General features: G+C 60.4%; 3 protein-coding genes across 3 annotated transcripts in view; all 3 read left to right on the top strand.

Annotated features, from left to right (window-relative positions):
• The window catches only part of LOC138734342 (zinc finger protein 585A-like), a 352271-nt gene that overhangs the window by 218618 nt on the left and 106014 nt on the right, over nt 1–27639 (top strand). The window lies entirely within an intron of this gene.
• Nucleotides 1–27639, top strand: part of GABBR1 (gamma-aminobutyric acid type B receptor subunit 1) — an 83600-nt gene that overhangs the window by 33306 nt on the left and 22655 nt on the right. The window lies entirely within an intron of this gene.
• Nucleotides 951–27639, top strand: FLOT1 (flotillin 1). Its single transcript, XM_069881979.1, has 12 exons — nt 951–1075; nt 2374–2449; nt 3819–3909; nt 9279–9422; nt 10597–10716; nt 12320–12415; nt 13621–13773; nt 15202–15383; nt 18409–18454; nt 21063–21200; nt 27247–27411; nt 27516–27639. Exons 1-12 carry the CDS (start codon nt 1033–1035, stop codon nt 27546–27548), a joined length of 1287 nt encoding a protein of 428 aa, XP_069738080.1. The 5' UTR covers nt 951–1032; the 3' UTR covers nt 27549–27639.

Genomic DNA, 27639 nt, shown 5'->3' with positions numbered 1-27639 from the left:
GACTGGGATGGACTGGGAGAAGGTTTCAAGGGAGCTTCTGGGCACTGGGATGGACTGGGAGGGCATTAGAAGGGACTGGGACGTGCTGGGAGCAACTGGGATATTGTGGAAGGGAGTTGGGAGGGGCTGGGATGGGACTGGGAGGTACTGGGAGAGGTCTCAAGGGGGGATGAGAGGACTGGGGTGGACTGGGATATACTGGGAGGGGACTGAGAGGGACTGGGATGTACTGGGAGAAAGTTTTGAGGGAGGTTAAGGGCATTTGGATGAACTGGGAAGGGACTGGGATGTACTGGGAGTGGACTGAGAGGGACTGGGATGTACTGGGAGGGGGCGGGGAAGTACTGGGAGTGATCTCAAAGGTGGTTGGGGGCACTGGGATGTGCTGGGATATACTGGGAGCGGACTGAGAGGGACTGGGATGTACTGGGAGAAGGTTTCAATGGGGATTATGGGCACTGGGATGGACTGGGAGAGCATTAGAAGGGACTGGGATGTACTGGGATGGGACTGGGAGGTACTGGGAGGGGTCTTGAGGGGGGATGAGAGCACTGGGGTGGACTGGGATGTACTGGGAGAAGGTTTCGAGGGAGTTTAAGGGCACTGGGATGCGCTGGGAGGCACTGGGAGGTACTGGGAGGGGTCTCGAGGAGGGCTGAGGCCACTGGGAGGGACTGGGAGAGAGAGTGGGGCGCAGCCAATGGGGCTCTGAGGCGCCCGTGACGTCACTGGTCGCCAGGCGGAACTCGGCGCCGGCGCAGGAGAAGCAGCCAATGGGGAGCCGAGGCGCTGGTGACGTCATCGGTAACCAGGCAGAACTCGGCGCCGGAGCCGCAGCCCCGCGGGAAGGGCGGGAAACACCCACTGGGAACCCGAGACGCTGGTGACGTCACCGGTTACCAGGCAGAGCCCAGGGGCGGTGGCTCTGCCGCAGGGGCTGTCGGGATCGCGGAGGACCCGGGGCGGGGGATCCGGATTTGGGGGGGGTCCCAGATCTAAACGAATTCGGATCCAAACGGGATCCAACCCGGGATGTTCTTCACGTGCGGCCCCAACGAGGCCATGGTGGTGTCGGGTGAGTCGGGGGCGCCCCCGAAATCCTGGGATTCCACCCCAAAACCTGCGTCCCCCCAAAAAAACTTGGATTTTCCCAAAATCCCCCTTTTCTCCCCCAAAACCTGGGTCCCCCCAAAGCCCCAAGTGGCCCAAACCCCCTCTTTTCTCCTCAAAGTTGGGGTGTCCCCCCCTCAAACCTTGGATTTTTCCTAAAACCCCTCATTTTCCAGTCAAACTTGGGGTGTCCCCCCCTCAAACCTCGGATTTTTCCTAAAACCCCTCATTTTTCCCTCAAACTCGGGGTGTCCCCCCCTCAAACCTTGGATTTTTCCTAAATCCCCTCATTTTCCCCTCAAACTCGGGGCGTCCCCCCCTCAAACCTTGGATTTTCCCTCAAACCCCTCATTTTTCCCTCAAACTCGGGGCGTCCCCCCCTCAAACCTTGGATTTTCCCTCAAACCCCTCATTTTTCCCTCAAACTCGGGGTGTCCCCCCCTCAAACCTTGGATTTTCCCTCAAACCCCTCATTTTTCCCTCAAACTCAGGGTTTCCCCCCCTCAAACCTTGGATTTTCCCTAAAACCCCTCATTTTTCCCTCAAACTCGGGGTGTCCCCCCCTCAAACCTTGGATTTTCCCTCAAACCCCTCATTTTTCCCTCAAACTCGGGGCGTCCCCCCCTCAAACCTTGGATTTTTCCTAAAACCCCTCATTTTTCCCTCAAACTCAGGGTTTCCCCCCCTCAAACCTTGGATTTTCCCTAAAACCCCTCATTTTTCCCTCAAACTTGGGGTGTCCCCCCCTCAAACCTTGGATTTTCCCTCAAACCCCTCATTTTCCCCTCAAACTCGGGGTGTCCCCCCCCTCAAACCTTGGATTTTTCCTAAATCCCCTCATTTTCCCCTCAAACTCGGGGTGTCCCCCCTCAAACCTTGGATTTTCCCTCAAACCCCTCATTTTTCCCTCAAACTTGGGGCGTCCCCCCCTCAAACCTTGGATTTTTCCTAAATCCCCTCATTTTCCCCTCAAACTCGGGGTGTCCCCCCTCAAACCTTGGATTTTCCCTCAAACCCCTCATTTTTCCCTCAAACTTGGGGTGTCCCCCCCTCAAACCTTGGATTTTCCCTCAAACCCCTCATTTTCCCCTCATACTCGGGGTGTCCCCCCCTCAAACCTTGGATTTTCCCTAAAACCCCTCGTTTCTCCCCCCCAAATTGGGGTCCCCCCAGCCCCCGGATCCCCCCAAAGACCTTGGTGTCCCCCCAAACCCCCGAGTTGCCCAAATCCCCTGGATTTTCCCTCAAACTCCGTGTCCGCAGGGTTCTGCCGCAGCCCCCCCGTGATGGTGGCCGGGGGGCGGGTGCTGGTGGTGCCCTGTCTGCAGCAGATCCAGCGGTGAGCGCACTGGGAGCCACTGGGAGGGGATTGGAGGGCACTGGGGTGGACTGGGAGGGGGTTTGAGGGCACTGGGGTGGACTGGGAGGGGGTTTGAGGGCACTGGGATGGACTGGGAGGGGGTTTGAGGGCACTGGGGTGGACTGGGAGGGGGTTTGAGGGCACTGGGATGGACTGGGAGGGGGTTTGAGGGCACTGGGATGGACTGGGAGGGGATTGGAAGGGACTGGGGTGGACTGGGAGGGGGTTTGAGGGCACTGGGATGGACTGGGAGGGGATTGGAAGGGACTGGGGTGGACTGGGAGGGGGTTTGAGGGCACTGGGATGGACTGGGAGGGGATTGGAAGGGACTGGGATGGACTGGGAGGGGGTTTGAGGGCACTGGGATGGACTGGGAAGAGGGTTGAGGGCACTGGGATGGACTGGGAGGGGATTGGAAGGGACTGGGGTGGACTGGGAGGGGGTTTGAGGGCACTGGGATGGACTGGGAAGAGGGTTGAGGGCACTGGGATGGACTGGGAGGGGATTGGAAGGGACTGGGGTGGACTGGGAGGGGGTTTGAGGGCACTGGGATGGACTGGGAAGGGGGTTGAGGGCACTGGGATGGACTGGGAGGGGATTGGAAGGGACTGGGATGGACTGGGAAGGGGGTTGAGGGCACTGGGATGGACTGGGAGGGGATTGGAAGGGACTGGGGTGGACTGGGAGGGGGTTTGAGGGCACTGGGATGGACTGGGAGGGGGTTTGAGGGCACTGGGATGGACTGGGAAGGGGGTTGAGGGCACTGGGATGGACTGGGAGGGGATTGGAAGGGACTGGGATGGACTGGGAAGGGGGTTGAGGGCACTGGGATGGACTGGGAGGGGATTGGAAGGGACTGGGGTGGACTGGGAGGGGACTGGAAGGCACTGGGGTGGACTGGGTGGGGATTGGAAGGGACTGGGATGGACTGGGAGGGGGTTTGAGGGCACTGGGGTGGACTGGGAGGGCACTGGGAGGGGATTGGAAGGGACTGGGATGGACTGGAAGGGGATTGGAAGGGACTGGGGTGGACTGGAAGGGGGGTTGAGAGCACTAGAATGGACTGGGAAGGGGTTTGAGTGCACTGGGGTGGACTGGGAGGGGATTGGAAGGGACTGGGATGTACTGGGAGGTGGTTTGGAGGGGGGTTGAGGGCACTGGGATGGACTGGGAGGGACTGGGAGGGACTGGGAAGAGGTTTGGAGGGGGGTCGAGGGCGCTGGGATGGACTGGGTTATGCTGGGAGGCACTGGGAGCAGGTCTGGAGGGGTTTGAGGGCCCTGGGGTGGGCTGGGCTGGTTTGTGCTTTGCTGTACTGGTTTGTACTGGTTTATACTGGGTCCCGCAGGATCTCGCTGAACACGCTGACCCTCAACGTACGCAGTGAGAAGGTTTATACCCGCCACGGCGTCCCCATCTCCGTCACCGGCATCGCCCAGGTGCACTGGGACACACTGGGAGGCACTGGGACGGACTGGGAGAGGGTTTGAGGGCACTGGGACGGACTGGGAGGGCACTGGGACGGACTGGGATGGACTGGGAGGGGGTTTAAGGGCAGTGGGATGGATTGGGAGGGACTGGGTGGGGAGTTGAGGGCACTGGGATATACTGGGAGGGGACTGGGAGAGGGTTTGAGGGCACTGGGAGGGACTGGGCTCTACTGGGAGGGGATTGGGATGGACTGGGCTGTACTGGGATGGACTGGGAGGGGATTAGGAGTAGACTGGGCTGTACTGGGATGGACTGGGATCCACTGGGAGGGGATTAGGAGTAGACTGGGCTGTACTGGGATGGACTGGGAGGGGATTAGGAGTGGACTGGGATGGACTGGGAGGGGGTTAGGAGTGGACTGGGCTGTACTGGGATGCACTGGGAGGGGGTTAGGGGTGGACTGGGATGCACTGGGATGCACTGGGATCCACTGGGAGGGGATTAGGAGTAGACTGGGCTGTACTGGGATGCACTGGGATGGACTGGGAGGGGGTTAGGAGTGGACTGGGATGCACTGGGATGCACTGGGATGGACTGGGAGGGGGTTAGGAGTGGACTGGGATGCACTGGGATGCACTGGGATGGACTGGGAGGGGGTTAGGAGTGGACTGGGATGCACTGGGATGCACTGGGAGGGGATTAGGAGTAGACTGGGCTGTACTGGGATGCACTGGGAGGGGGTTAGGAGTGGACTGGGATGGACTGGGAGGAGGTTTCGAGTCCCCTCTTTGCTGTGGGCCCCACCCGCTCTTAAAGCGGCAACGCTTCTTAAAGGGGTGACGGCCCATAAAGCACTAACGGTTCTTATGGCGGGAGGGGGGGCCTCAGGGTGGGCCCCATCTCACAGCCTATGGTGGGGAATGGGTTCTCTTAAAAGGGCGATGCGGGGGATGGGGGGAGTGTCAAGCTTTAATGGGTCTTAAAGCGGCGATGGCGGCGAGTTGGGGGAGTGGATGCGGATCCGAATCTAGGTGGGAATTCCCCATGGGAAGTGGATCCAGGTGTGGATCCAGATGGGAAGTGGATCCGGATGGGAATTCTGGTCTGGATCTGGATTGGAAGTGGATCCAGATGCGGATCCAGGTGGGGTGCGGATCCGGATGGGAAATCCGGACTGGGTGTGGATCTCGGTCTGAATTCTGGGTGCAATCTGGATCCAGGTGGGAATTCTGGATTAGAAGTGGATCTGGATGCAGATCCGGGTGGGAATTCTGGATTAGAAGTGGATCTGGATGCAGATCCGGGTGGGAATTCGGGATTAGAAGTGGATCCGGATGTGGATCCGGGTGGGAATTCTGGATTAGAAGTGGATCCGGATGCGGGTCCGGGTGGGAATTCTGGATTAGAAGTGGATCCGGATGCGGGTCCGCGTGGGAATTCTGGATTAGGAGTGGATCCGGATGCGGGTCCGCGTGGGAATTCTGGATTAGGAGTGGATCTGGATGCGGGTCCGCGTGGGAATTCTGGATTAGGAGTGGATCCGGATGCGGGTCCGGGTGGGAACTCTGGATTAGGAGTGGATCCGGATGCGGGTCCGGGTGGGAGTTCTGGATTAGGAGTGGATCCGGATGCGGGTCCGGGTGGGAACTCTGGATTAGAAGTGGATCCGGATGCGGGTCCGGGTGGGAACTCTGGATTAGAAGTGGATCCGGATGCGGGTCCGGGTGGGAACTCTGGATTAGAAGTGGATCCGGATGCGGATCCGGATGGGAATTCTGGATTAGAAGTGGATCTGGATGCGGGTCCGCGTGGGAATTCTGGATTAGAAGTGGATCTGGATGCGGATCCGGGTGGGAATTCTGGATTAGAAGTGGATCCGGATGCGGGTCCGCGTGGGAATTCTGGATTAGAAGTGGATCCGGATGCGGATCCGGATGGGAATTCTGGATTAGAAGTGGATCCGGATGCGGATCCGGATGGGAATTCTGGATTAGAAGTGGATCTGGATGCGGATCCAGGTGGGAATTCTGGATTAGAAGTGGATCTGGATGCGGGTCCGCGTGGGAATTCTGGATTAGGAGTGGATCCGGATGCGGGTCCGCGTGTGATGTGGCTCTGGAATTGGGTCTTCATGCGGCTCTGGGTGTGACTCCGGATTCAGCTCTGGGTGGGAAGTGGCTCTGGGTGGGAATCCAGATGTGGCTCCGGATTCAGCTCTGAGGGGGTGGGAAGTGGCTCCAGGTGTGACTCTGGATTCAGCTCTGGGTGGGAATCCAGATGTGGCTCCGGATTGGGCTCTGAGTGGGTGATAAGCGGCTCTGGGTGTGACTCTGGATTTGGTTCCAGGTGTGACTCTGGATTCAGCTCTGGGTGTGGATCCAGATGTGGCTCCGGATTCGGCTCTGAGTGGGTGGGAAGTGGCTCCAGGTGTGACTCCGGATTCAGCTCTGGGTGCGAATCCAGATGTGGCTCCGGATTCGGTTCCGAGTGGGTGGGAAGCAGCTCCGGGTGTGACTCTGGATTCGGCTCTGGGTGCGAATCCAGATGTGGCTCCGCGTTCGGCTCTGAGGGGGTGGGAAGCGGCTCCGGGTGTGACTCTGGATTCAGTTCCAGATGTGACTCTGGATTCAGCTCTGGGTGTGGATCCAGATGTGGCTCCAGATTCGGCTCTGAGGGGGTGGGAAGCGGCTCCGGGTGTGACTCTGGATTCAGTTCCAGATGTGACTCTGGATTCAGCTCTGGGTGGGAATCCAGATGTGGCTCCGGATTCAGCTCTGAGGGGGTGGGAAGGGGCTCCAGGTGTGACTCTGGATTCAGTTCCAGGTGTGACTCTGGATTCAGATCTGGGTGTGGATCCAGATGTGACTCCGGATTCGGCTCTGAGGGGGTGGGAAGCGGCTCCGGGTGTGACTCTGGATTCGGCTCTGGGTGTGAATCCAGATGTGGCTCCGCGTTCGGCTCTGAGGGGGTGGGAAGCGGCTCCGGGTGTGACTCTGGATTCAGTTCCAGATGTGACTCTGGATTCAGCTCTGGGTGTGGATCCAGATGTGGCTCCGCATTCGGCTCTGAGGGGGTGGGAAGTGCCTCCAGGTGTGACTCTGGGTTCGGCTCCAGGTGTGACTCTGGATTCAGCTCTGGGTGGGAATCCAGATGTGGCTCCGGATTCAGCTCTGAGGGGGTGGGAAGGGGCTCCAGGTGTGACTCTGGATTCAGTTCCAGGTGTGACTCTGGATTCAGATCTGGGTGTGGATCCAGATGTGACTCCGGATTCGGCTCTGAGGGGGTGGGAAGCGGCTCCGGGTGTGACTCTGGATTCAGCTCTGGGTGGGAATCCAGATGTGGCCCCGGATTCGGCTCTGAGGGGGTGGGAACTGACTCTGGGTGTGACTCTGGATTCAGCTCCGGGTGTGACTCTGGATTCAGTTCCAGGTGTGACTCCAGATTCAGCTCTGGGTGGGAATCCAGATGTGGCTCCAGATTCAGCTCTGAGGGGGTGGGAAGCGGCTCCGAGTGTGACTCTGGATTTGGTTCCAGGTGTGACTCTGGATTCAGCTCTGGGTGCGAATCCAGATGTGGCTCCGGATTTGGCTCTGAGTGGGTGGGAAGGGGCTCCAGGTGTGACTCCGGATTCAGCTCTGGGTGGGAATCCAGATGTGGCTCTGGATTTGGTTCCAAGTGGGTGGGAAGCGGCTCCGGGTGTGACTCTGGATTTGGTTCCAGGTGTGACTCTGGATTCAGCTCTGGGAGTGAATCCAGATGTGGCTCCGGATTCGGCTCTGAGGGAGTGGGAAGCGGCTCCGGGTGTGACTCTGGATTCAGCTCTGGGTGTGAATCCAGATGTGGCTCCGCGTTCGGCTCTGAGGGGGTGGGAAGCGGCTCCGGGTGTGACTCTGGATTCAGTTCCAGATGTGACTCTGGATTCAGCTCTGGGTGTGGATCCAGATGTGGCTCCGCATTCGGCTCTGAGTGGGTGGGAAGCGGCTCCGGGTGTGACTCTGGATTCAGCTCCAGGTGTGACTCTGGATTCAGCTCTGGGTGGGAATCCAGATGTGGCTCCGGATTCGGCTCTGAGGGGGTGGGAAGTGGCTCCAGGTGTGACTCTGGATTCAGCTCTGGGTGGGAATCCAGATGTGGCTCCAGATTTGGCTCTGAGTGGGTGGGAAGCGGCTCCAGGTGTGACTCTGGGTTCGGCTCTGGGTGGGAATCCAGATGTGGCTCCGCATTCGGCTCTGAGTGGGTGGGAAGCGGCTCCAGGTGTGACTCTGGGTTCGGCTCCAGGTGTGACTCTGGGTTCAGCTCTGGGTGGGAATCCAGATGTGGCTCCAGATTCGGCTCTGAGGGGGTGGGAAGCGGCTCCGAGTGTGACTCTGGATTTGGTTCCAGGTGTGACTCTGGATTCAGTTCTGGGTGGGAATCCAGATGTGGCTCCGGATTTGGCTCTGAGTGGGTGGGAAGGGGTTCCAGGTGTGACTCCGGATTCAGCTCTGGGTGGGAATCCAGATGTGGCTCTGGATTTGGTTCCAAGTGGGTGGGAAGCGGCTCCGGGTGTGACTCTGGATTTGGCTCCGGGTGTGACTCTGGATTCAGCTCCAGGTGTGACTCTGGATTCAGCTGTGGGTGGGAATCCAGATGTGGCTCTGGATTCAGCTCTGGGTGTGAATCCAGATGTGGCTCCGGATTCGGCTCTGAGGGGGTGGGAAGCGGCTCTGGGTGTGACTCTGGATTCAGTTCCAGGTGTGACTCCGGATTCAGCTCTGGGTGGGAATCCCAGGTTGGGAAGTGGCTCTGGGTGGGAATCCAGATGCGGCTCCAGATTCGGCTCAGAGTTCGACTTGTGACTCCGGGAGTGACTCCGGATTCGGCTCTGAGGGGGTGGGAAGCAGCTCCGGGTGTGACTCCGGATTCAGCTCTGGGTGGGAATCCAGATGTGGCTCTGGATTTGGTTCCAAGTGGGTGGGAAGCGGCTCCGGGTGTGACTCTGGATTCAGTTCCAGGTGTGACTCTGGATTCAGCTCTGGGAGTGAATCCAGATGTGGCTCCGGATTCGGCTCTGAGGGAGTGGGAAGCGGCTCCGGGTGTGACTCCGGATTCAGCTCTGGGTGTGGATCCAGATGTGGCTCCGCATTTGGCTCTGAGGGGGTGGGAAGCGGCTCTGGGTGTGACTCTGGATTCAGTTCCAGGTGTGACTCCGGATTCAGCTCTGGGTGGGAATCCCAGGTTGGGAAGTGGCTCTGGGTGGGAATCCAGATGCGGCTCCAGATTCAGCTCAGAGTTCGACTTGTGACTCCGGGAGTGACTCCGGATTCGACTCCGGGAGTGACTCCGGCTTTGGCTCCGGGAGTGACTCCGGCTTCGGCTCCGGCTTCGGCTCCGGCAGGTGAAGATCCAGGGCCAGAACAAGGAGATGCTGGCGGCCGCCTGCCAGATGTTCCTGGGCAAATCGGAGAGCGAGATCGGCCACATCGCCCTCGAGACCCTCGAGGGCCACCAGCGCGCCATCATGGCCCACATGACCGTCGAGGTAGCCGCGGGCCCCTCGCTGGTAGCCACGGGCCCTTCGGGACTGGCCGCGCCGCCCTGGGGGGTAGCCACGCTCCCTGGGAACCAGGACGCTCCTCCTGTGGGGTAGCCGCGGCCCCCAGGGCGGTAGCCGCGGCCCCCAGGGTGGTAGCCGCACCCCTGGAGTGGTAGCCACAGCCCCCAGGGTGGTAGCCATGGACTCTAGGGTGGTAGCCGCACCCCTGGAGTGGTAGCCGCAGCCCCCAGGGTGGTAGCCATGGACTCTAGGGTGGTAGCCACAGCCCCCAGGGTGGTAGCCACACCCCTGGAGTGGTAGCCGCAGCCCCCAGGGTGGTAGCCATGGACTCTAGGGTGGTAGCCACAGCCCCCAGGGTGGTAGCCACACCCCTGGAGTGGTAGCCACAGCCCCCAGGGTGGTAGCCATGGACCCTAGGGTGGTAGCCACAGTCCCTAGGGTGGTAGCTGCAGCCCTCAGAGTGGTGACCGCAGCCCCTAGGGTGGTAGCCACACCCCTGGAGTGGTAGCCGCAGCCCCCAGGGTGGTAGCCACACCCCTGGAGTGGTAGCCGCAGTCCCCAGCGTGGTAGCCATGGACCCTAGGGTGGTAGCCACAGTCCTTAGGGTGGTAGCTGCAGCCCTCAGAGTGGTGACCGCAGCCCCCAGGGTGGTAGCCACAGTCCATAGGGCAGTAGCCGCATCCCCCGGGGCAGTAGCCACAGCCCTCAGGGCGGTAGCCATGGACTCTAGGGTGGTAGCCACAGTTGCTAGGGTGGTAGCTGCAGCCCTCAGAGTGGTGGCCACAACCCCTAGGGTGGTAGCCATGGAGCCTAGGATGGTAGCCCTGGCCCTCAGAGTGGTGACCGCAGCCCCTAGGGTGGTAGCCACAGCCCCTAGGGTGGTAGCCATGGACTCTAGGGTGGTAGCCACAGCCCCTAGGGTGGTAACCCTGGCCCTTAGAGTGGTGGCCACAGCCCCCAGGGTGGTAGCCGCAGCCCCTAGGGTGGTAGCCGCAGCCCTCAGGGCGGTGGCCATGGACCCTAGGACGGTAGCCACAGTCCCTGAGGCAGTAGCCCTAGCCCTCAGAGTGGTGGCCGCAGCCCCCAGGGTGGTAGCCCCGGCCCCCAGAGTGGTAGCCGCGGCCCCCAAGGCGGTAGCCGCGGCCCCCTGGTCCCTCAGGAGATCTACAAGGACCGGCAGAAGTTCTCGGAGCAGGTGTTCAAGGTGGCCTCCTCGGACCTGGTGAACATGGGGATCAGCGTCGTCAGCTACACCCTCAAGGACATCCACGACGACCAGGTGGCCACGGGGACCCCGGGACGGGGACACCAGGGCGGGGGACACACCCACAGGGAGGGGGACACCAGGGCTGGGGACACATCGAGAGGGAGGGGGACACCTGGAGGGGGTGGGGATATCAAGGATGGGGACCCACCAAGAGGGATGGGGACATCAGAGAGGGTTGGGGACACCAGGGATGGGGACATCAGAGAGGGGTGGGGACACCAGGAGGCGATGGGGACACCAAGGATGGGGACCCACCAAGAGGGATGGGGACATCAGAGAGGGGTGGGGACACCAGGAGGGGATGGGGACACCAAGGATGGGGACACACCAAGAGGGAGGGGGACATTGGAGAGGGTTGGGGACACCAGGAGGGGCTGGGGACATCAGGGCTGAGGACTCACCAAGAGGGATGGGGACATCAGAGAGGGCTGGGGACACCAGGAGGGGCTGGGGACACCAGGGCTGGGGCCCCACCAAGAGGGAGGGGGACATTGGAGAGGGTTGGGGACACCAGGAGGGGATGGGGACATCAGAGAGGGCTGGGGACACCAGGAGGGGCTGGGGACATCAAGGATGGGGACACACCAAGAGGGATGGGGACATCAGAGAGGGCTGGGGACACCAGGAGGCGATGGGGACACCAAGGATGGGGACACACCAAGAGGGATGGAGACATCAGAGAGGGCTGGGGACACCAGGAGGCGATGGGGACACCAAGGATGGGGACACACCAAGAGGGATGGAGACATCAGAGAGGGCTGGGGACACCAGGAGGGGCTGGGGACATCAGGGCTGAGGACCCACCAAGAGGGAGGGGGACATCGGAGGGGGGTGGGGACACCAGGAAGGGTTGGGGACACCAGGGCTGGGGACCCACCAAGAGAAATGGACAACAGGAAGGGCTGGGGACCCACCAAGAGATGTGGGGACACCAGGAAGGGGTGGGGATATGAGGGCTGGGGACCCACCAAGCGAAACAGGGACACGAGGAAGGGCTGGGGACACGAGGAAGGGTTGGGGACACTAGGAGGGGAGGGGGACACCAGGGCTGGGGACCCACTGAGAGATGTGGGGACATTGGAGAGGGCTGGGGACACCAGGGCTGGGGACATCGGAGAGGGATAGGGACACAACGAAGGGCTGGGGACCCACCAAGAGGGCTGGGGACACCAGGAAGGGTTGGGGACACCGGGGATGGGGACCCACCAAGAGAAACAGGGACATCGGAGAGGGTTGGGGACACCAGGAAGGGTGGGGGTCACCAGGGATGGAGACCCACCAAGAGATGTTGGGACATCGGAGAGGGCTGGGGACAAATCGAGAGGGATGGGGACACTGGAGAGGGGTGGGGACACCAGGAGGGGCTGGGGACACCAGGGCTGGGGGCCCACCAAGAGGGCTGGGGACATTGGAGAGGGTTGGGGACACCAGGAGGGGCTGGGGACACCAGGGCTGGGGCCCCACCAAGAGGGCTGGGGACATTGGAGAGGGTTGGGGACACCAGAAGGGGATGGGAACACCAGGAGGGGCTGGGGACACCAGGGCTGGGGACCCCCCAAGAGGGCCGGGGCCCGTGGTGGTGGCCGGGTGGTGGCATTGTCCCCTGTGTCCCCAGGACTACCTGCACTCGCTGGGCAAGGGCCGCACGGCGCAGGTTCAGCGCGACGCCCGCGTCGGGGAGGCCGAAGCCAAGAGAGACGCCGGCATCCGCGTCAGTGTCCCCCGAGGCCACCGCGGCCCTCGGCCTCCAGCTCCTGCGCCTCCACTGTCCTCCTGGTGTCCCTCAACCTCCATCTCTGACCCCTCCAATGTCCTCCTGGTGTCCCCGTGTCCCTCGACCTCCATCTCCAACCCCTCCACTGTCCTCCTGGTGTCCCCATGTCCCTCAACCTCCATCTCCAACCCCTCCAACGTGCTCCTGGTGGCTCCGTGTCCCTCGATCTCCATCTCCTGCACTTTCAATGTCCTCCTGGTGTCCCTCAACCTCCATTTCCAACCCCTCCAACGTCCTCCTGGTGTCCCTCGATCTCCATCTCCAACCCCTCCAACGTGTTCCTGGTATCCCCGTGTCCCTCAACCTTCATCTCCAACCCCTCCAACGTGTTCCTGGTGTCCCCGTGTCCCTCGCTCACCATCTCCGACCCCTCCAACGTCCTCTTGGTGTCTCCGTGTCCCTCGATCTCCATCTCCAACCCCTCCAACGTCCTCCTGGTGTCCCCATGTCCCTCAATCTCCGTCTCCAACCCCTCCAATGTCCTCCTGGTGTCCCTTGATCTCCATCTCCAACCCCTCCAACGTGTTCCTGGTGTCCCCGTGTCCCTCGATCTCCATCTCCAACCCCTCCAATGTCCTCCTGGTGTCCCCATGTCCCTCGCTCTCCATCTCCAACCCCTCCAACGTCTTCCTGGTGTCCCCGTGTCCCTCGATCTCTATCTCCAACCCCTCCAACGTCCCCTTGGTGTCCCTCAACCTCCCTCTCCAACCCCTCCAATGTCCTCTTGGTGTCTCTTAATCTCTATCTCCGACCCCTTCAACGTCTCCCTGGTGTCCCCGTGTCCCTCGACCTCCATCTCCAACCCCTCCAATGTCCTCCTGGCGTCCCTCGATGTCCATCTCCCACCCCTCCGACGTCCTCCTGGTGTCCCCGTGTCCCTCGATCTCCATCTCCAACCCCTCCGACGTCCCCCTGGTGTCCCCATGTCCCTCGCTCTCCATCTCCAACCCCTCCAACGTCCTCCTGGCGTCCCTCGATGTCCATCTCCCACCCCTCCGACGTCCTCCTGGTGTCCCCGTGTCCCTCGATCTCCATCTCCAACCCCTCCAACGTCCTCCTGGTGTCCCTCGATGTCCATCTCCCACCCCTCCGACGTCCCCCTGGTGTCCCGTGTCCCTCACTCTCGGTCCCCGTGTCCCCAGGAGGCTCGTGCTCGGCAGGAGCAGCTCTCGGCTCAGCTGCTCAGCGAGACGTCGATGGCTCGAGCTCAGCGGGACTTCCAGCTCCAGCAGGCTCAGTGCGACGGGGACGTCAGCGCCCGCAAGGCCCAGGCCGACCTCGCCTACCAGCTCCAGGTGACCCCCCAACCCTCGGGGAACCCCGACGGGCCTCCAGGACCCCCCCAAAACCAGCTGGGAGCCCTTGGTGGCCCCAAAATCCATCTGGGAGCCCTTGGTGGCCCCAAAAAACCATCTGGGAACCCTTGGTGACCCCTCAAAACCATCTGGGAGCCATTGCTGGCTCCTCAAAACCATCTGGGAGCCTTTGGTGGCCCCCAAAACCATCTAGCAACCCGTGGTGACCCCAAAACCATCTGGGAGCCCTTGGTGGCCCCCAAAATCCATCTGGGAGCCCTTGGTGACCCCCCAGAAACCATCTGGGAACCTTTGGTGGCCCCAAAATCCATCTGGGAGCCCTTGGTGGCTCCAAAAACCATCTGGGAACCTTTGGGGGCCCCAAAACCATCTGGGTTCCTCCTGGTGTGCCCCAAATTCTTGGTTGCCCCCTGGACCCTCTTGGTTGCCCCCTGGAGCCCCCCTCAGATGCCCCCTGGAGCCCCTTGGTTGCTCTCTTGGATCCCTCGGTTGCCCCCTGGCCCCCTGTGCTTGCCCCCTGGACCCCTCAGTTGCCCCCTGGATCCCTAGTTGCCCTCTTGGACCCTCTGCTTGCCCCCTGGAGCCTCTTGGTTGCCCCCGTAGACCCCTCTGCTTGCCTCGTGGACCCCTAGTTGCCCTTTTGGACCCCTCTGCTTGCCCCCTGGCCCCTCTGCTTGCCCCCTGGCGGCCCCGGTGGCCCGCTGGAGGCGTTTGGTTGCCCCCTGGATCCCTAGTTGCTCTCTTGGACCCTGTGGTTGCCCCCTGGACCCCTCAGTTGCCCCCTGGATCCCTAGTTGCCCTCTTGGACCCCTCCTCAGTTGCCCCCTGGACCCCTCGGTTGCCCCCTGGTTCCCTAGTTGCCCTCTTGGACTCCTCGCTTGCCCCCTGGCCCCTTTGCTTGACCCCTGGTGGCCCCAGTGGCCCCCTGGACGCCCCAGTTGCCCCCAGTCCCCCTCGATTGCCCCCTGGCCCCCCTCTGCTTGCCCCCTGGCCCCCCCCTGCTTGCCCCCTGGCAGCCCCGGTGGCCCACTGGAGGTGTTTGGTTGCCCCCTGGATCCCTAGTTGCTCTCTTGGACTCCTGGCTTGCCCCCTGGCCCCTCTGCTTGCCCCCTGGCCCCCTCTGCTTGCCCCCTGGCCCCCTCTGCTTGCCCCCTGGCCCCTCTGCTTGCCCCCTGGCCCCCTCTGCTTGCCCCCTAGACCCTCTGCTTGCTCCCTGGCCCCCTCAGTTGCCCCCTGCCCCCCTCGGTTGCCCCCTGGATCCCCTCGGTTGCCCCCTGCCCCCCCCCAGTTGCCCCCCGGCCCCCCCAGTTGCCCCCTGCCCCCCCCAGTTGCCCCCCTGCCCCCCCCAGTTGCCCCCTGGTGGCCCTGGTAGCCCACCGGAGGCGCGTGGTGGCCCGCGGGGTGCAGGTGGCGCGGACGCGGCAGGCGATCGAGGAGCAGCGGGCGCAGGTGGAGGTGGTGGAGCGGGCGCAGCGCGTGCAGCTGCAGGAGCACGAGGTGGGGCGGCGGGAGCGCGAGCTCGAGGCCACCGTCCGCAAACCCGCCGAGGCCGAGCGCTACCGCCTCGAGCGCCTCGCCGAGGCCCAGCGGTGACCGGGGGGGGCGCGGGAGGGGAGTTGGGGGGCCCTGGGGGGGAATTGGGGTCCCTATGGAGCGTTTGGGGGTCCCTATGGGGCGTTTGGGGGTCACGGGAGGGGAGTTGGGGGGTGCGGGAGGGGAGTTGGGGGCTCTGGGGGGGAGTTGGGGTCCCTATGGGGCATTTGGGGGTCACAGGAGGGGAGTTGGGGGCCCTGGGGGGGGATTTGGGGTCCCTATGGAGCGTTTGGGGGTCCCTATGGGGCGTTTGGGGGTCACAGGAGGGGAGTTGGGGGGCCCTGGGGGGGAATTGGGGTCCCTATGGGGCGTTTGGGGGTCCCTATGGGGCATTTGGGGGTCACAGGAGGGGTTTGGGGGGCCCTGGGGGGGAATTGGGGTCCCTATGGAGCGTTTGGGGGTCCCTGTGGGGCATTTGGGGGTCACGGGAGGGGAGTTGGGGGGTGTGGGAGGGGAGTTGGGGGCTCTGGGGGGGAATTGGGGTCCCTATGGGGCGTTTGGGGGTCACAGGAGGGGAGTTGGGGGCCCTGGGGGGGGATTTGGGGTCCCTATGGGGCGTTTCGGGGTCCCTATGGGGCGTTTGGGGGTCACAGGAGGGGATTTGGGGGGTGCGGGAGGGGATTTGCGGGCCCTGGGGGGGAATTGGGGTCCCTATGGGGCGTTTGGGGGTCCCTATGGGGCGTTTGGGGGTCACAGGAGGGGATTTGGGGGGCACAGGACGGGAGTTGGGGGCCCTGGGGGGAATTGGGGTCCCTATGGAGCGTTTCGGGGTCCCTATGGGGCATTTGGGGGTCACAGGAGGGGAGCTGGGGGGCATGGGAGGGGATTTGGGGGCCCTGGGGGGGAATTGGGGTGATTTGGGGGTCCCTGGGGGGCATTTGGGACTCATAAAAGGGGCTTTGAGGGTCACCAGGGGGAAACTGGGGTCCGGAGAGGGGATTTGGGGGGTGATCTGGGGGGCACAGGAGGGGATTTGGGGGACACCCTGGGGCGTTTGGGGGCCCTGGAGATGATTTGGAGTCACTTCGGGGGCGTTTGGGGGTCACAGGGGGGGAGTTGGGGGTCACTCTGGGGCGCTTGGGGTGATTTGGGGGTCCCTGGGGGGCATTTGGGGCTCATAAAAGGGGGTTTGAGAGTCACCAGGGGGGAAATTGGGGTCCCGAGAGGGGATTTGGGGGCCCTGGGGGGTGATTTGGGGGTCACAGGAGGAGATTTGGGGGTTGATTTGGGGTCCCTGTGGGGTGTTTGGGGGTCCCTATGGGGCGTTTGGGGGTCACAGGAGGGGAGTTGGGGGCTCTGGGGGGGAATTGGGGTCCCTATGGGGCATTTGGGGGTCACAGGAGGGGAGTTGGGGGCCCTGGGGGGGGATTTGGGGTCCCTATGGAGCGTTTGGGGGTCCCTATGGGGCGTTTGGGGGTCACAGGAGGGGATTTGGGGGGTGCGGGAGGGGATTTGGGGGCCCTGGGGGGGGAATTGGGGTCCCTATGGAGCGTTTCGGGGTCCCTATGGGGCGTTTGGGGGTCACAGGAGGGGAGTTGGGGGGCACGGGAGGGGATTTGCGGGCCCTGGGGGGGCATTTGGGGTCCCTATGGAGCGTTTGGAGGTCCCTATGGGGCATTTGGTGGTCACAGGAGGGGAGTTGGGGGCCCTGGGGGGGAATTGGGGTCCCTATGGGGCGTTTGGGGGTCACAGGAGGGGAGTTGGGGGGCGCGGGAGGGGAGTTGGGGGGCCCTGGGGGGGAATTGGGGTCCCTATAGGGCGTTTGGGGGTCCCTATGGGGCATTTGGGGGTCATAGGAGGGGATTTGGGGGGCACAGGAGGGGATTGGGGGTCACTCTGGGGCGCTTGGGGTGATTTGGGGGTCCCTGGGGGGCATTTGGGGCTCATAAAAGGGGGTTTGAGAGTCACCAGGGGGGAAATTGGGGTCCCGAGAGGGGATTTGGGGGCCCTGGGGGGTGATTTGGGGGCACAGGAGGGGATTTGGGGGTCACAAGAAGGGATTTGGGGGTCACTCTGGGGCATTTGGGGGCCCTGGAGATGGTTTGGAGTCACTATGGGGGCATTTGGGGGTCACAAGGGGGGAATTGGGGGGGGACTTGGGGTCCCTGGGGGGGATTTGGGGTCCCTGGGGGGGGATTTGGGGGTCACAGGAGAGGATTTGGGGTCACTCTGGGGCACTTGGGGCGGTTTGGGGTTCTTTGTGGGGCATTTGGGGCTCATAAAAGGGGGTTTGAGGGTCACCAGGGGGGAAATTGGGGTCCCGAGACGGGATCTGGGGTCCCTATGGGGCGTTTGGGGGTCCCTATGGGGCATTTGGGGGGGCACAGGAGGGGATTTGGGGGGCACAGGAGGGGATTGGGGGTCCCTCTGGGGCACTTGGGGTGATTTGGGGGTCCCTGGGGGGCATTTGGGGTTCATAAAAGGGGGTTTGAGGATCACCAAGGGGGAAATTGGGGTCCTGAGAGGGGATTTGGGGGCCCTGGGGGGTGATTTGGGGGGTCACGGGGGGGATTTGGGGACCCTGGGGGGTGATTGGGGGGGGTCACAAGGGGGGATTTGGGGGCCCTGGGGGTGATTTGGGGTCACAGCAGGGGATTTGGGGGCCCTGGGGGGTGGTTTGGGGGGTCACAAGGGGGGATTTGGGGTCACAAGGGGGGATTTGGGGGCCCTGGGGGGGTGGTTTGGGGGGTCACAAGGGGGGATTTGGGGGCCCTGGGGGGGGATTTGGGGGGTCACAGCAGGGGATTTGGGGGCCCTGGGGGGTGGTTTGGGGGGTCACAAGGGGGGATTTGGGGTCACAAGGGGGGATTTGGGGTCCCCCCACCCCCCAAACCCTCCCCAGAGCCCTAAAAATCCACCTCTTTCCCCCCCAAGATCTGCCCCCAGCGCCCCAAAACCCCCAAATCTCCCCCCAAATCCCCCCCCCCCGAGCCCCAAAATCATCCGGTTTCACCCCAAAATCCCTCCCCGAGCCCCAAAATCCCCTATTTTCACCCCAAAATCTTCCCCCCCCCCGGCCAGGGCGCAGGTGATGATGCAGGCGGAGGCCGAGGCCGAGGCCCTGCGCGTGAGTCTGGGGGGAAACCAGGGGGTTTGGGGGGCCGGGGCTGGTTTTGGGGTGAGGTCGGGGGGGTTAGGGTTTGGGGGGGCAGATTTGGGGGTGCAAGGGGCTGTTTTGGGGTGCAGGGTGTGATTTTGGGGTGCAAGTGGCTGTTTTGGGGTGCCAGGTGTGATTTTGGGGTGCAAGTGGCTGTTTTGGGGTGCCAGGTGTGATTTTGGGGTGAAAGTGGCTGTTTTGGGGTGCCAGGTGTGATTTTGGGGTGAGATCTGGGGATTGGGGGGCTGTTGAGGGGAGATTTGGGGGCGCAAGGGGCTGTTTTGGGGTGCCGGGTGTGATTTTGGGGTGAGATCTGGGGGTTTTAGTGCTTTGGGGGGGCAGATTTTGGGGTGCAAGTGGCTGTTTTGGGGTGCCAGGTGTGATTTTTGGGGTGAAAGTGGCTGTTTTGGGGTGCCAGGTGTGATTTTTGGGGTGAAAGCGGCTGTTTTGGGGTGCCAGGTGTGATTTTGGGGTGAGATCTGGGGGTTTTAGGGCTTGGGGGGGCAGATTTTGGGGTGCAAGTGGCTGTTTTGGGGTGCCAGGTGTGATTTTTGGGGTGAAAGTGGCTGTTTTGGGGTGCCGGGTGTGATTTTTTTGGGTGAAAGTGGCTGTTTTGGGGTGCCAGGTGTGATTTTGGGGTGAGATCTGGGGGTTCAGGGGCTGTTGAGGGCAGATTTGGGGGTGACAGTGGCTGTTTTGGGGTGCTGGGTGTGATTTTGGGGTGAAAGTGGCTGTTTTGGGGTGCTGGGTGTGATTTTGGGGTGAGATCTGGGGGTTTTAGTGCTTTGGGGGGCAGATTTGGGGGTGAAAGTGGCTGTTTTGAGGTGCAGGGTGTGATTTTGGGGGTGAAAGTGGCTGTTTTGGGGTGCCAGGTGTGATTTTGGGGTGAGATCTGGGGGTTTTAGGGCTTGGGGGGGCAGATTTTGGGGTGCAAGTGGCTGGTTTGGGGTGCTGGGTGTGAATTTTGGGGTGAAAGCGGCTGTTTTGGGGTGCCGGGTGTGATTTTGGGGTGAGATCTGGGGGTTCGGGGGCTGTTGGGGGCAGATTTGGGGGTGAAAGTGGCTGTTTTGGGGTGCCGGGTGTGATTTTTGGGGTGAAAGCGGCTGTTTTGGGGGCCTGGGTCTGGTTTTGGGGTGAGATCTGGGGGTTTTGGGGATTCCGGTGTTAATTTTAGGGTGAAAATGGTCGATTTGGGGTTCTAGGTCTGGTTTTGGGGTGAGATCTGGGGGTTTTGGGGGTTCTGGTGTTAATTTTGGGGTGAAAATGGCTGATTTGGGGGCCTGGGGCTGGTTTTGGGGCGAGATCTGGGGATTTTGGGGGTTCTGGTGTTAATTTTAGGGTGAAAATGGCTGATTTGGGGGCCAGGGGCTGGTTTTGGGGCGAGATCTGGGGATTTTGGGGGTTCTGGTGTTAATTTTAGGGTGAAAATGGCTGATTTGGGGGCCTGGGGCTGGTTTTGGGGTGAGATCTGGGGGTTTTGGGGGTTCAGGTGTTAATTTTAGGGTGAAAATGGCTGATTTGGGGGCCTGGGGCTGGTTTTGGGGTGAGATCTGGGGGTTTTGGGGGTTCTGGTGTTAATTTTAGGGTGAAAACGGCTGATTTGGGGTTCTAGGTCTGGTTTTGGGGTGAGATCTGGGGATTTTGGGGGTTCAGGTGTCCATTTTAGGGTGAAAATGGCTGATTTGGGGGCCTGGGGCTGGTTTTGGGGTGAGATCTGGGGATTTTGGGGGTTCTGGTGTTCATTTTAGGGTGAAAATGGCTGATTTGGGGGCCTGGGGCTGGTTTTGGGGTGAGATCTGGGGATTTTGGGGGTTCAGGTGTCCATTTTAGGGTGAAAATGGCTGATTTGGGGGCCTGGGGCTGGTTTTGGGGTGAGATCTGGGGGTTTTGGGGGTTCTGGTGTTAATTTTAGGGTGAAAATGGTCGATTTGGGGTTCTAGGTCTGGTTTTGGGGTGAGATCTGGGGGTTTTGGGGGTTCTGGTGTTAATTTTAGGGTGAAAATGGCTGATTTGGGGTTCTAGGCCTGGTTTTGGGGTGAGATCTGGGGGTTTGGGGGGTTCAGGTGTTAATTTTGGGGTGAAAATGGCTGATTTGGGGGCCTGGGGCTGGTTTTGGGGTGAGATCTGGGGATTTTGGGGGTTCTGGTGTTAATTTTAGGGTGAAAATGGCTGATTTGGGGGCCTGGGGCTGGTTTTGGGGTGAGATCTGGGGGTTTTGGGGGTTCTGGTGTCCATTTTGGGGTGAAAATGGTCGATTTGGGGTTCTAGGTCTGGTTTTGGGGTGAGATCTGGGGGTTTGGGGGGTTCTGGTGTCCATTTTGGGGTGAAAACGGCTGATTTGGGGGCCTGGGGCTGGTTTTGGGGTGAGATCTGGGGGTTTGGGGGGTTCTGGTGTCCATTTTAGGGTGAAAATGGCTGATTTGGGGGCCAGGGGCTGGTTTTGGGGCGAAATCTGAGTGTTTTGGGGCTGCTGGGGGCAGATTTTGGCTCCCCTGTTCCAGGTTTGGGGTGGACGGGGGAGGTTTTGGGGGGCCGGGGCCGGTTTCGGGGCGAGCTGAGGAGGTTTTGGGGTGCGCAGGTGACGGGGGCGGCGCGGGCGGCGGCGGCGGCAGCGAAGGCGCAGGCCGAGGCGGCGCAGACGGCGGCCAAGGCCGAGGCCTTCGCCAAGTACCGCGACGCGGCCGTGGTCGACATGGTCCTGCAGCGCCTGCCCCAGGTCAGCGGGGGCTTTGGGGGGCCCTGCGGGAGGAGTTGGGGTCCCCAGGGGGCAGTTGGGGACCCCTGGGGGGGATTTGGGGTCCCTGTGGAGCATTTGGGGACCCCTGGGGGGCGATTTGGGGTCCCTGTGGGGCATTTGGGGACCCCTGGGGGGGATTTGGGGTCCCTGTGGGGCATTTGGGGTCCCTAGGGGGCAGTTGAGGGTCCCTGGGGGGGATTTGGGGTCCCTGTGGAGCATTTGGGGACCCCTGGGGGGGATTTGGGGTCCCTGTGGGGCATTTGGGGTCCCTAGGGGGCAGTTGAGGACCCCCGGGGGGGATTTGGGGTCCCCAGGGGGCAGTTGGGGACCCCTGGGGGGGGATTTGGGGTCCCTAGGGGGCAGTTGGGACCCCTGGGGGGGCGATTTGGGGTCCCTAGGGAGCAGTTGAGGGTCCCTAGGGGGGATTTGGGGTCCCTACGGAGCAGTTGAGGGTCCCTGGGGGGGATTTGGGGTCCCTGTGAGGCATTTGGGGGGCCCTGGGGGGTATTTGGGGCCCCTGGGGAGGCAGTTGGGGACCCCTGGGGGGGGATTTGGGGACCCCTGGCGGGGGATTTGGGGTCCCCAGGGGTCAGTTGGGGACCCCTGGGGGGGATTTGGGGTCCCCAGGGGGCAGTTGGGGACCCCTGGGGGGGATTTGGGGTCCCTGGGGGGCAGTTGAGGGTCCCTGGGGGGCGATTTGGGGCCCCTGTGAGGCATTTGGGGGTCCCTAAGGGGCATTTGGGGACCCCTGGGGGGGGATTTGGGGTCCCTGTGAGGCATTTGGGGGCCCCTGGGGGGCAACTTGGGGTCCCTGTGGGGCAGTTGGGGACCCCTGGGGGGGGGGGATTTGGGGTCCCTGGGGGGCATTTAGGGGTGATTTGAAGGTCCTTAAAGGGCATTTGGGGACCCCTAGAAGGTATTTGGGGTCCCTAGGGGGCATTGGGGACCCCTGGGGGGGATTTGGGGTGTCTAGGGGGTGTCTAGGGGTGATTGGGGGGTCCCTACGGGGCGGTTTGGGGGTCACAGGGGGGATTTGGGGTGAATTGTTGCCAGTTTGGGAGTTCTGGGTCCAGTTTTAGGGTGAAAGTGGTTGATTTTGGGGTTCCCAGGGCACATTTTGGGGTCTCAGGGCCGGTTTTGGGGTTCCCAGGGCACATTTTGGGGTCTCAGGGGTCCTTTTTGCCTTCCTGGGGCTAGTTTTGAGGTGAAAAACGTGGGGTTTTTTGGCCGCCGTGTGAGATTTGGGGGTTTGAGGGTCAGATTTTGGGGCGCCAGGGTTGGATTTTGGGGTTCAATTGTTGTATTTTGGGGTGTGAGGATCGGATTTTGGGGCGCCAGGGTTGGATTTTGGGGTTCAATTGTTGTATTTTGGGGTGTGAGGATCGGATTTTGGGGTTTGATTGTTGTATTTTGGGGCGCGAGGGTCAGATTTCGGGGCGCAGGGGTCGGATTTCGGGGTTTGATTGTTGGATTTCGGGGTGCCAGGGTCGGATTTTGGGGTTTGTGGGTTGGATTTTGGGGTCCAATTGTTTGATTTCGGGGTTCGAGGGTCAGATTTCGGGGTTCAAGAGTCAGATTTTGGGGCTTGAGGGTTGGATTTTGGGGCGCCAGGGTTGGATTTCGGGGCTCGAGGGTCAGATTTTGGGGTGCCAGGGTCAGATTTTGGGGCATGAGGGTCGAATTTTGGGGTTTGAGGGTTGGATTTTGGGGTTCAAGAGTCAGATTTTGGGGTGCGAGGGTCGGATTTTGAGGTTTGATTGTTGGATTTCGGGGCTCAAGGGTCGGATTTTGGGGTTTGAGGGTCGGATTTTGGGGTTCAAGGGTCGGATTTTAGGGCGTGAGGGTTGGATTTCAGGGTTCGGGGTTCGGATTTTGGGGTTCGAGGGTTGGATTTCAGGGTTCGAGAGTCGGATTTCGGGGTTTGTGGGTTGGATTTTGGGGTTTGTTGGATTTTGGGGTTCAAGGGTTGGATTTTAGGGCGTGAGGGTTGGATTTCAGGGTTCGGGGGTCGGATTTTGGGGTTCAAGGGTTGGATTTCAGGGTTCGAGGGTCGGATTTCAGGGTTCGAGGGTCGGATTTCGGGGTTCGAGGGTAGGATTTCAGGGTTTGGGGGTCGGATTTCGGGGTTCGAGGGTCGGATTTCAGGGTGTGAGGATCGGATTTTGGGGTTCGAGGGTCGGATTTTGGGGTTCGATTTTTGGATTTGGGGGTTTGAGGGTCAGATTTTGGGGTTCAGTTGTTGGATTTTGGGGTTTGAGGGTCAGATTTTGGGGTTCGGTTGTTGGATTTTGGGGTTCGAGGGTCGGATTTTGGGGTGTGAGGGTCAGATTTTGGAGCTTGAGGGTTGGATTTTGGGGTTCGATTGTTGGATTTTGGGGTTTGAGGGTCGGATTTCAGGGTTTGAGGGTCAGATTTTGAGGTTCAAGGGTTGGATTTTGGGGTTTGATTTTTGGATTTGGGGGTTTGAGGGTCAGATTTTGGGGTTCAGTTGTTGGATTTTGGGGTTCAAGGGTCGGATTTTGGGGTTTGAGGGTCAGATTTTGGGGATCAAGGGTTGGATTTTGGGGTTCGAGGGTCGGATTTGGGGGTTCGAGGGTCAGATTTTGGGGTTCGAGGGTTGGATTTGGGGGTTCGAGGGTCAGATTTGGGGGTGTGAGAGTCAGATTTTGGGGCTTGAGGGTTGGATTTTGGGGTTCGATTTTTGGATTTTGGGGTTTGAGGGTCAGATTTCGGGGTTCGAGGGTCGGATTTCGGGGTTCAAGAGTCAGATTTTGGGGCTTGAGGGTTGGATTTTGGGGCGCCAGGGTTGGATTTCGGGGCTCGAGGGTCAGATTTTGGGGTGCCAGGGTCAGATTTTGGGGCATGAGGGTCGAATTTTGGGGTTTGAGGGTTGGATTTTGGGGTTCAAGAGTCAGATTTTGGGGTGCGAGGGTCGGATTTTGAGGTTTGATTGTTGGATTTCGGGGCTCAAGGGTCGGATTTTGGGGTTTGAGGGTCGGATTTTGGGGTTCAAGGGTCGGATTTTAGGGCGTGAGGGTTGGATTTCAGGGTTCGGGGTTCGGATTTTGGGGTTCGAGGGTTGGATTTCAGGGTTCGAGAGTCGGATTTCGGGGTTTGTGGGTTGGATTTTGGGGTTTGTTGGATTTTGGGGTTCAAGGGTTGGATTTTAGGGCGTGAGGGTTGGATTTCAGGGTTCGGGGGTCGGATTTTGGGGTTCAAGGGTTGGATTTCAGGGTTCGAGGGTCGGATTTCAGGGTTCGAGGGTCGGATTTCGGGGTTCGAGGGTAGGATTTCAGGGTTTGGGGGTCGGATTTCGGGGTTCGAGGGTCGGATTTCAGGGTGTGAGGATCGGATTTTGGGGTTCGAGGGTCGGATTTTGGGGTTCGATTTTTGGATTTGGGGGTTTGAGGGTCAGATTTTGGGGTTCAGTTGTTGGATTTTGGGGTTTGAGGGTCAGATTTTGGGGTTCGGTTGTTGGATTTTGGGGTTCGAGGGTCGGATTTTGGGGTGTGAGGGTCAGATTTTGGAGCTTGAGGGTTGGATTTTGGGGTTCGATTGTTGGATTTTGGGGTTTGAGGGTCGGATTTCAGGGTTTGAGGGTCAGATTTTGAGGTTCAAGGGTTGGATTTTGGGGTTTGATTTTTGGATTTGGGGGTTTGAGGGTCAGATTTTGGGGTTCAGTTGTTGGATTTTGGGGTTCAAGGGTCGGATTTTGGGGTTTGAGGGTCAGATTTTGGGGATCAAGGGTTGGATTTTGGGGTTCGAGGGTCGGATTTGGGGGTTCGAGGGTCAGATTTTGGGGTTCGAGGGTTGGATTTGGGGGTTCGAGGGTCAGATTTGGGGGTGTGAGAGTCAGATTTTGGGGCTTGAGGGTTGGATTTTGGGGTTCGATTTTTGGATTTTGGGGTTTGAGGGTCAGATTTCGGGGTTCGAGGGTCGGATTTCGGGGTTCAAGAGTCAGATTTTGGGGCTTGAGGGTTGGATTTTGGGGCGCCAGGGTTGGATTTCGGGGCTCGAGGGTCAGATTTTGGGGTGCCAGGGTCAGATTTTGGGGCATGAGGGTCGAATTTTGGGGTTTGAGGGTTGGATTTTGGGGTTCAAGAGTCAGATTTTGGGGTGCGAGGGTCGGATTTTGAGGTTTGATTGTTGGATTTTGGGGTTCAGTTGTTGGATTTTGGGGTTTGAGGGTCAGATTTTGGGGCTCAAGGGTCGGATTTTGGGGTTTGAGGGTCGGATTTTGGGGTTCAAGGGTCGGATTTTAGGGCGTGAGGGTTGGATTTCAGGGTTCGGGGTTCGGATTTTGGGGTTCGAGGGTTGGATTTCAGGGTTCGAGAGTCGGATTTCGGGGTTTGTGGGTTGGATTTTGGGGTTTGTTGGATTTTGGGGTTCAAGGGTTGGATTTTAGGGCGCGAGGGTTGGATTTCAGGGTTCGGGGGTCGGATTTTGGGGTTTGAGGGTTGGATTTCAGGGTTTGGGGGTCGGATTTTGGGGTTCAAGGGTTGGATTTCGGGGTTCGAGGGTCGGATTTCAGGGTTCGAGGGTTGGATTTCAGGGTTCGAGGGTCGGATTTTGGGGTTCGATTTTTGGATTTGGGGGTTTGAGGGTTGGATTTCAGGGTTTGAGGGTCAGATTTTGGGGTTCAGTTGTTGGATTTTGGGGTTCGAGGGTCGGATTTTGGGGTGTGAGGGTCAGATTTTGGAGCTTGAGGGTTGGATTTTGGGGTTCGATTGTTGGATTTTGGGGTTTGAGGGTCAGATTTTGAGGTTCAAGGGTTGGATTTTGGGGTTTGATTTTTGGATTTGGGGGTTTGAGGGTTGGATTTTGGGGTTCAGTTGTTGGATTTTGGGGTTCAAGGGTCGGATTTCAGGGTTTGAGGGTCAGATTTTGAGGTTCAAGGGTTGGATTTTGGGGTTCGAGGGTCGGATTTGGGGGTTCGAGGGTCAGATTTGGGGGTGTGAGAGTCAGATTTTGGGGCTTGAGGGTTGGATTTTGGGGTTCGATTTTTGGATTTGGGGGTTTGAGGGTCAGATTTCGGGGTTCGAGGGTCGGATTTCGGGGTTCAAGAGTCAGATTTTGGGGCTTGAGGGTTGGATTTTGGGGTTCGATTTTTGGATTTGGGGGTTTGAGGGTCAGATTTCGGGGTTCGAGGGTCGGATTTCGGGGTTCAAGAGTCAGATTTTGGGGCTTGAGGGTCGAATTTTGGGGTTTGAGGGTTGGATTTTGGGGTTCAAGAGTCAGATTTTGGGGTGCGAGGGTCGGATTTTGAGGTTTGATTGTTGGATTTTGGGGTTCAGTTGTTGGATTTTGGGGTTTGAGGGTCAGATTTCGGGGCTCAAGGGTCGGATTTTGGGGTTTGAGGGTCGGATTTTAGGGCGTGAGGGTTGGATTTCAGGGTTCGGGGGTCGGATTTTGGGGTTCGAGGGTTGGATTTCAGGGTTCGAGGGTCGGATTTCGGGGTTCGAGGGTAGGATTTCAGGGTTTGGGGGTTGGATTTCGGGGTTCGAGGGTCGGATTTTGGGGTTCGATTTTTGGATTTGGGGGTTTGAGGGTTGGATTTCAGGGTTTGAGGGTCAGATTTTGGGGTTCAAGGGTCAGATTTTGGGGTTCGATTTTTGGATTTGGGGGTTTGAGGGTCAGATTTTGGGGTTCAGTTGTTGGATTTTGGGGTTCAAGGGTCGGATTTTGGGGTTTGAGGGTCAGATTTTGGGGTTCAAGGGTTGGATTTTGGGGTTCGAGGGTCGGATTTGGGGGTTCGAGGGTCAGATTTGGGGGTTCGAGGGTCAGATTTTGGGGCTTGAGGGTTGGATTTTGGGGTTCGATTTTTGGATTTTGGGGGTTGAGGGTCAGATTTTGGGGTTCAAGGGTCGGATTTCGGGGTTCGAGGGTCAGATTTTGGGGTTCGATTTTTGGATGTGGGGGTTCGAGGGTTGGATTTCGGGGTTTGATGTATTTTGGGGTTTGAGGGTCGGATTTTGGGGTTCGGTTGTTGGATTTGGGGGTTCCACCATTGGCTTTCGGGGCGCAGGTGGCGGAGGCGGTGGCGCAGCCGCTGCTGGGGACGCGCCGGGTGACGCTGGTGGCCGGGGGCTCGGGGGACGTCGGGGTGGCGCGGCTGCCCGGGGAGGTCCTGGACGTGGTCACCCGGCTCCCCGCGGCCGTCGAGGCCCTCACGGGCGTCTCCGTCACCCAGGTACCTCCCTGTCCCCTCCCTGTCCCCTCGGGAGGTGCCACCACCCCCTCCCGAGCCCCTTGGCCCCGAGGGTCCCCTCCTCAGTGGCCCCTTTGTCCCCTCAGGCCGCGCAGAAGAAGGCCGAACGATGCCAGTGAGATGCCACCACCCCCTGGAGCCTCCGTGTCACCTCAAGTGCCACCACCCCGTGATGATGCCACCTCCCGAGCTCCTGTCCCCACGGTGCCA

This window comes from Phaenicophaeus curvirostris, unplaced genomic scaffold (genome assembly GCF_032191515.1).
Source record: "Phaenicophaeus curvirostris isolate KB17595 unplaced genomic scaffold, BPBGC_Pcur_1.0 scaffold_73, whole genome shotgun sequence".
In the NCBI taxonomy this organism is placed as follows: Eukaryota; Metazoa; Chordata; class Aves; order Cuculiformes; family Cuculidae; genus Phaenicophaeus; species Phaenicophaeus curvirostris.
This window is presented reverse-complemented; position numbering and strand designations above follow the sequence as displayed.

Bases quoted from the DNA above. Each gene is read 5' to 3' on its own strand.
- FLOT1 (XM_069881979.1), top strand. From the start codon at position 1,033: ATGTTCTTCACGTGCGGCCCCAACGAGGCCATGGTGGTGTCGG. The intron at 15,384-18,408 runs GTGACCGGGGGG...CCCCCCGGCCAG, and splicing joins CGCCTCGCCGAGGCCCAGCG to GGCGCAGGTGATGATGCAGG. The intron at 21,201-27,246 runs GTCAGCGGGGGC...TTCGGGGCGCAG, and splicing joins TCCTGCAGCGCCTGCCCCAG to GTGGCGGAGGCGGTGGCGCA.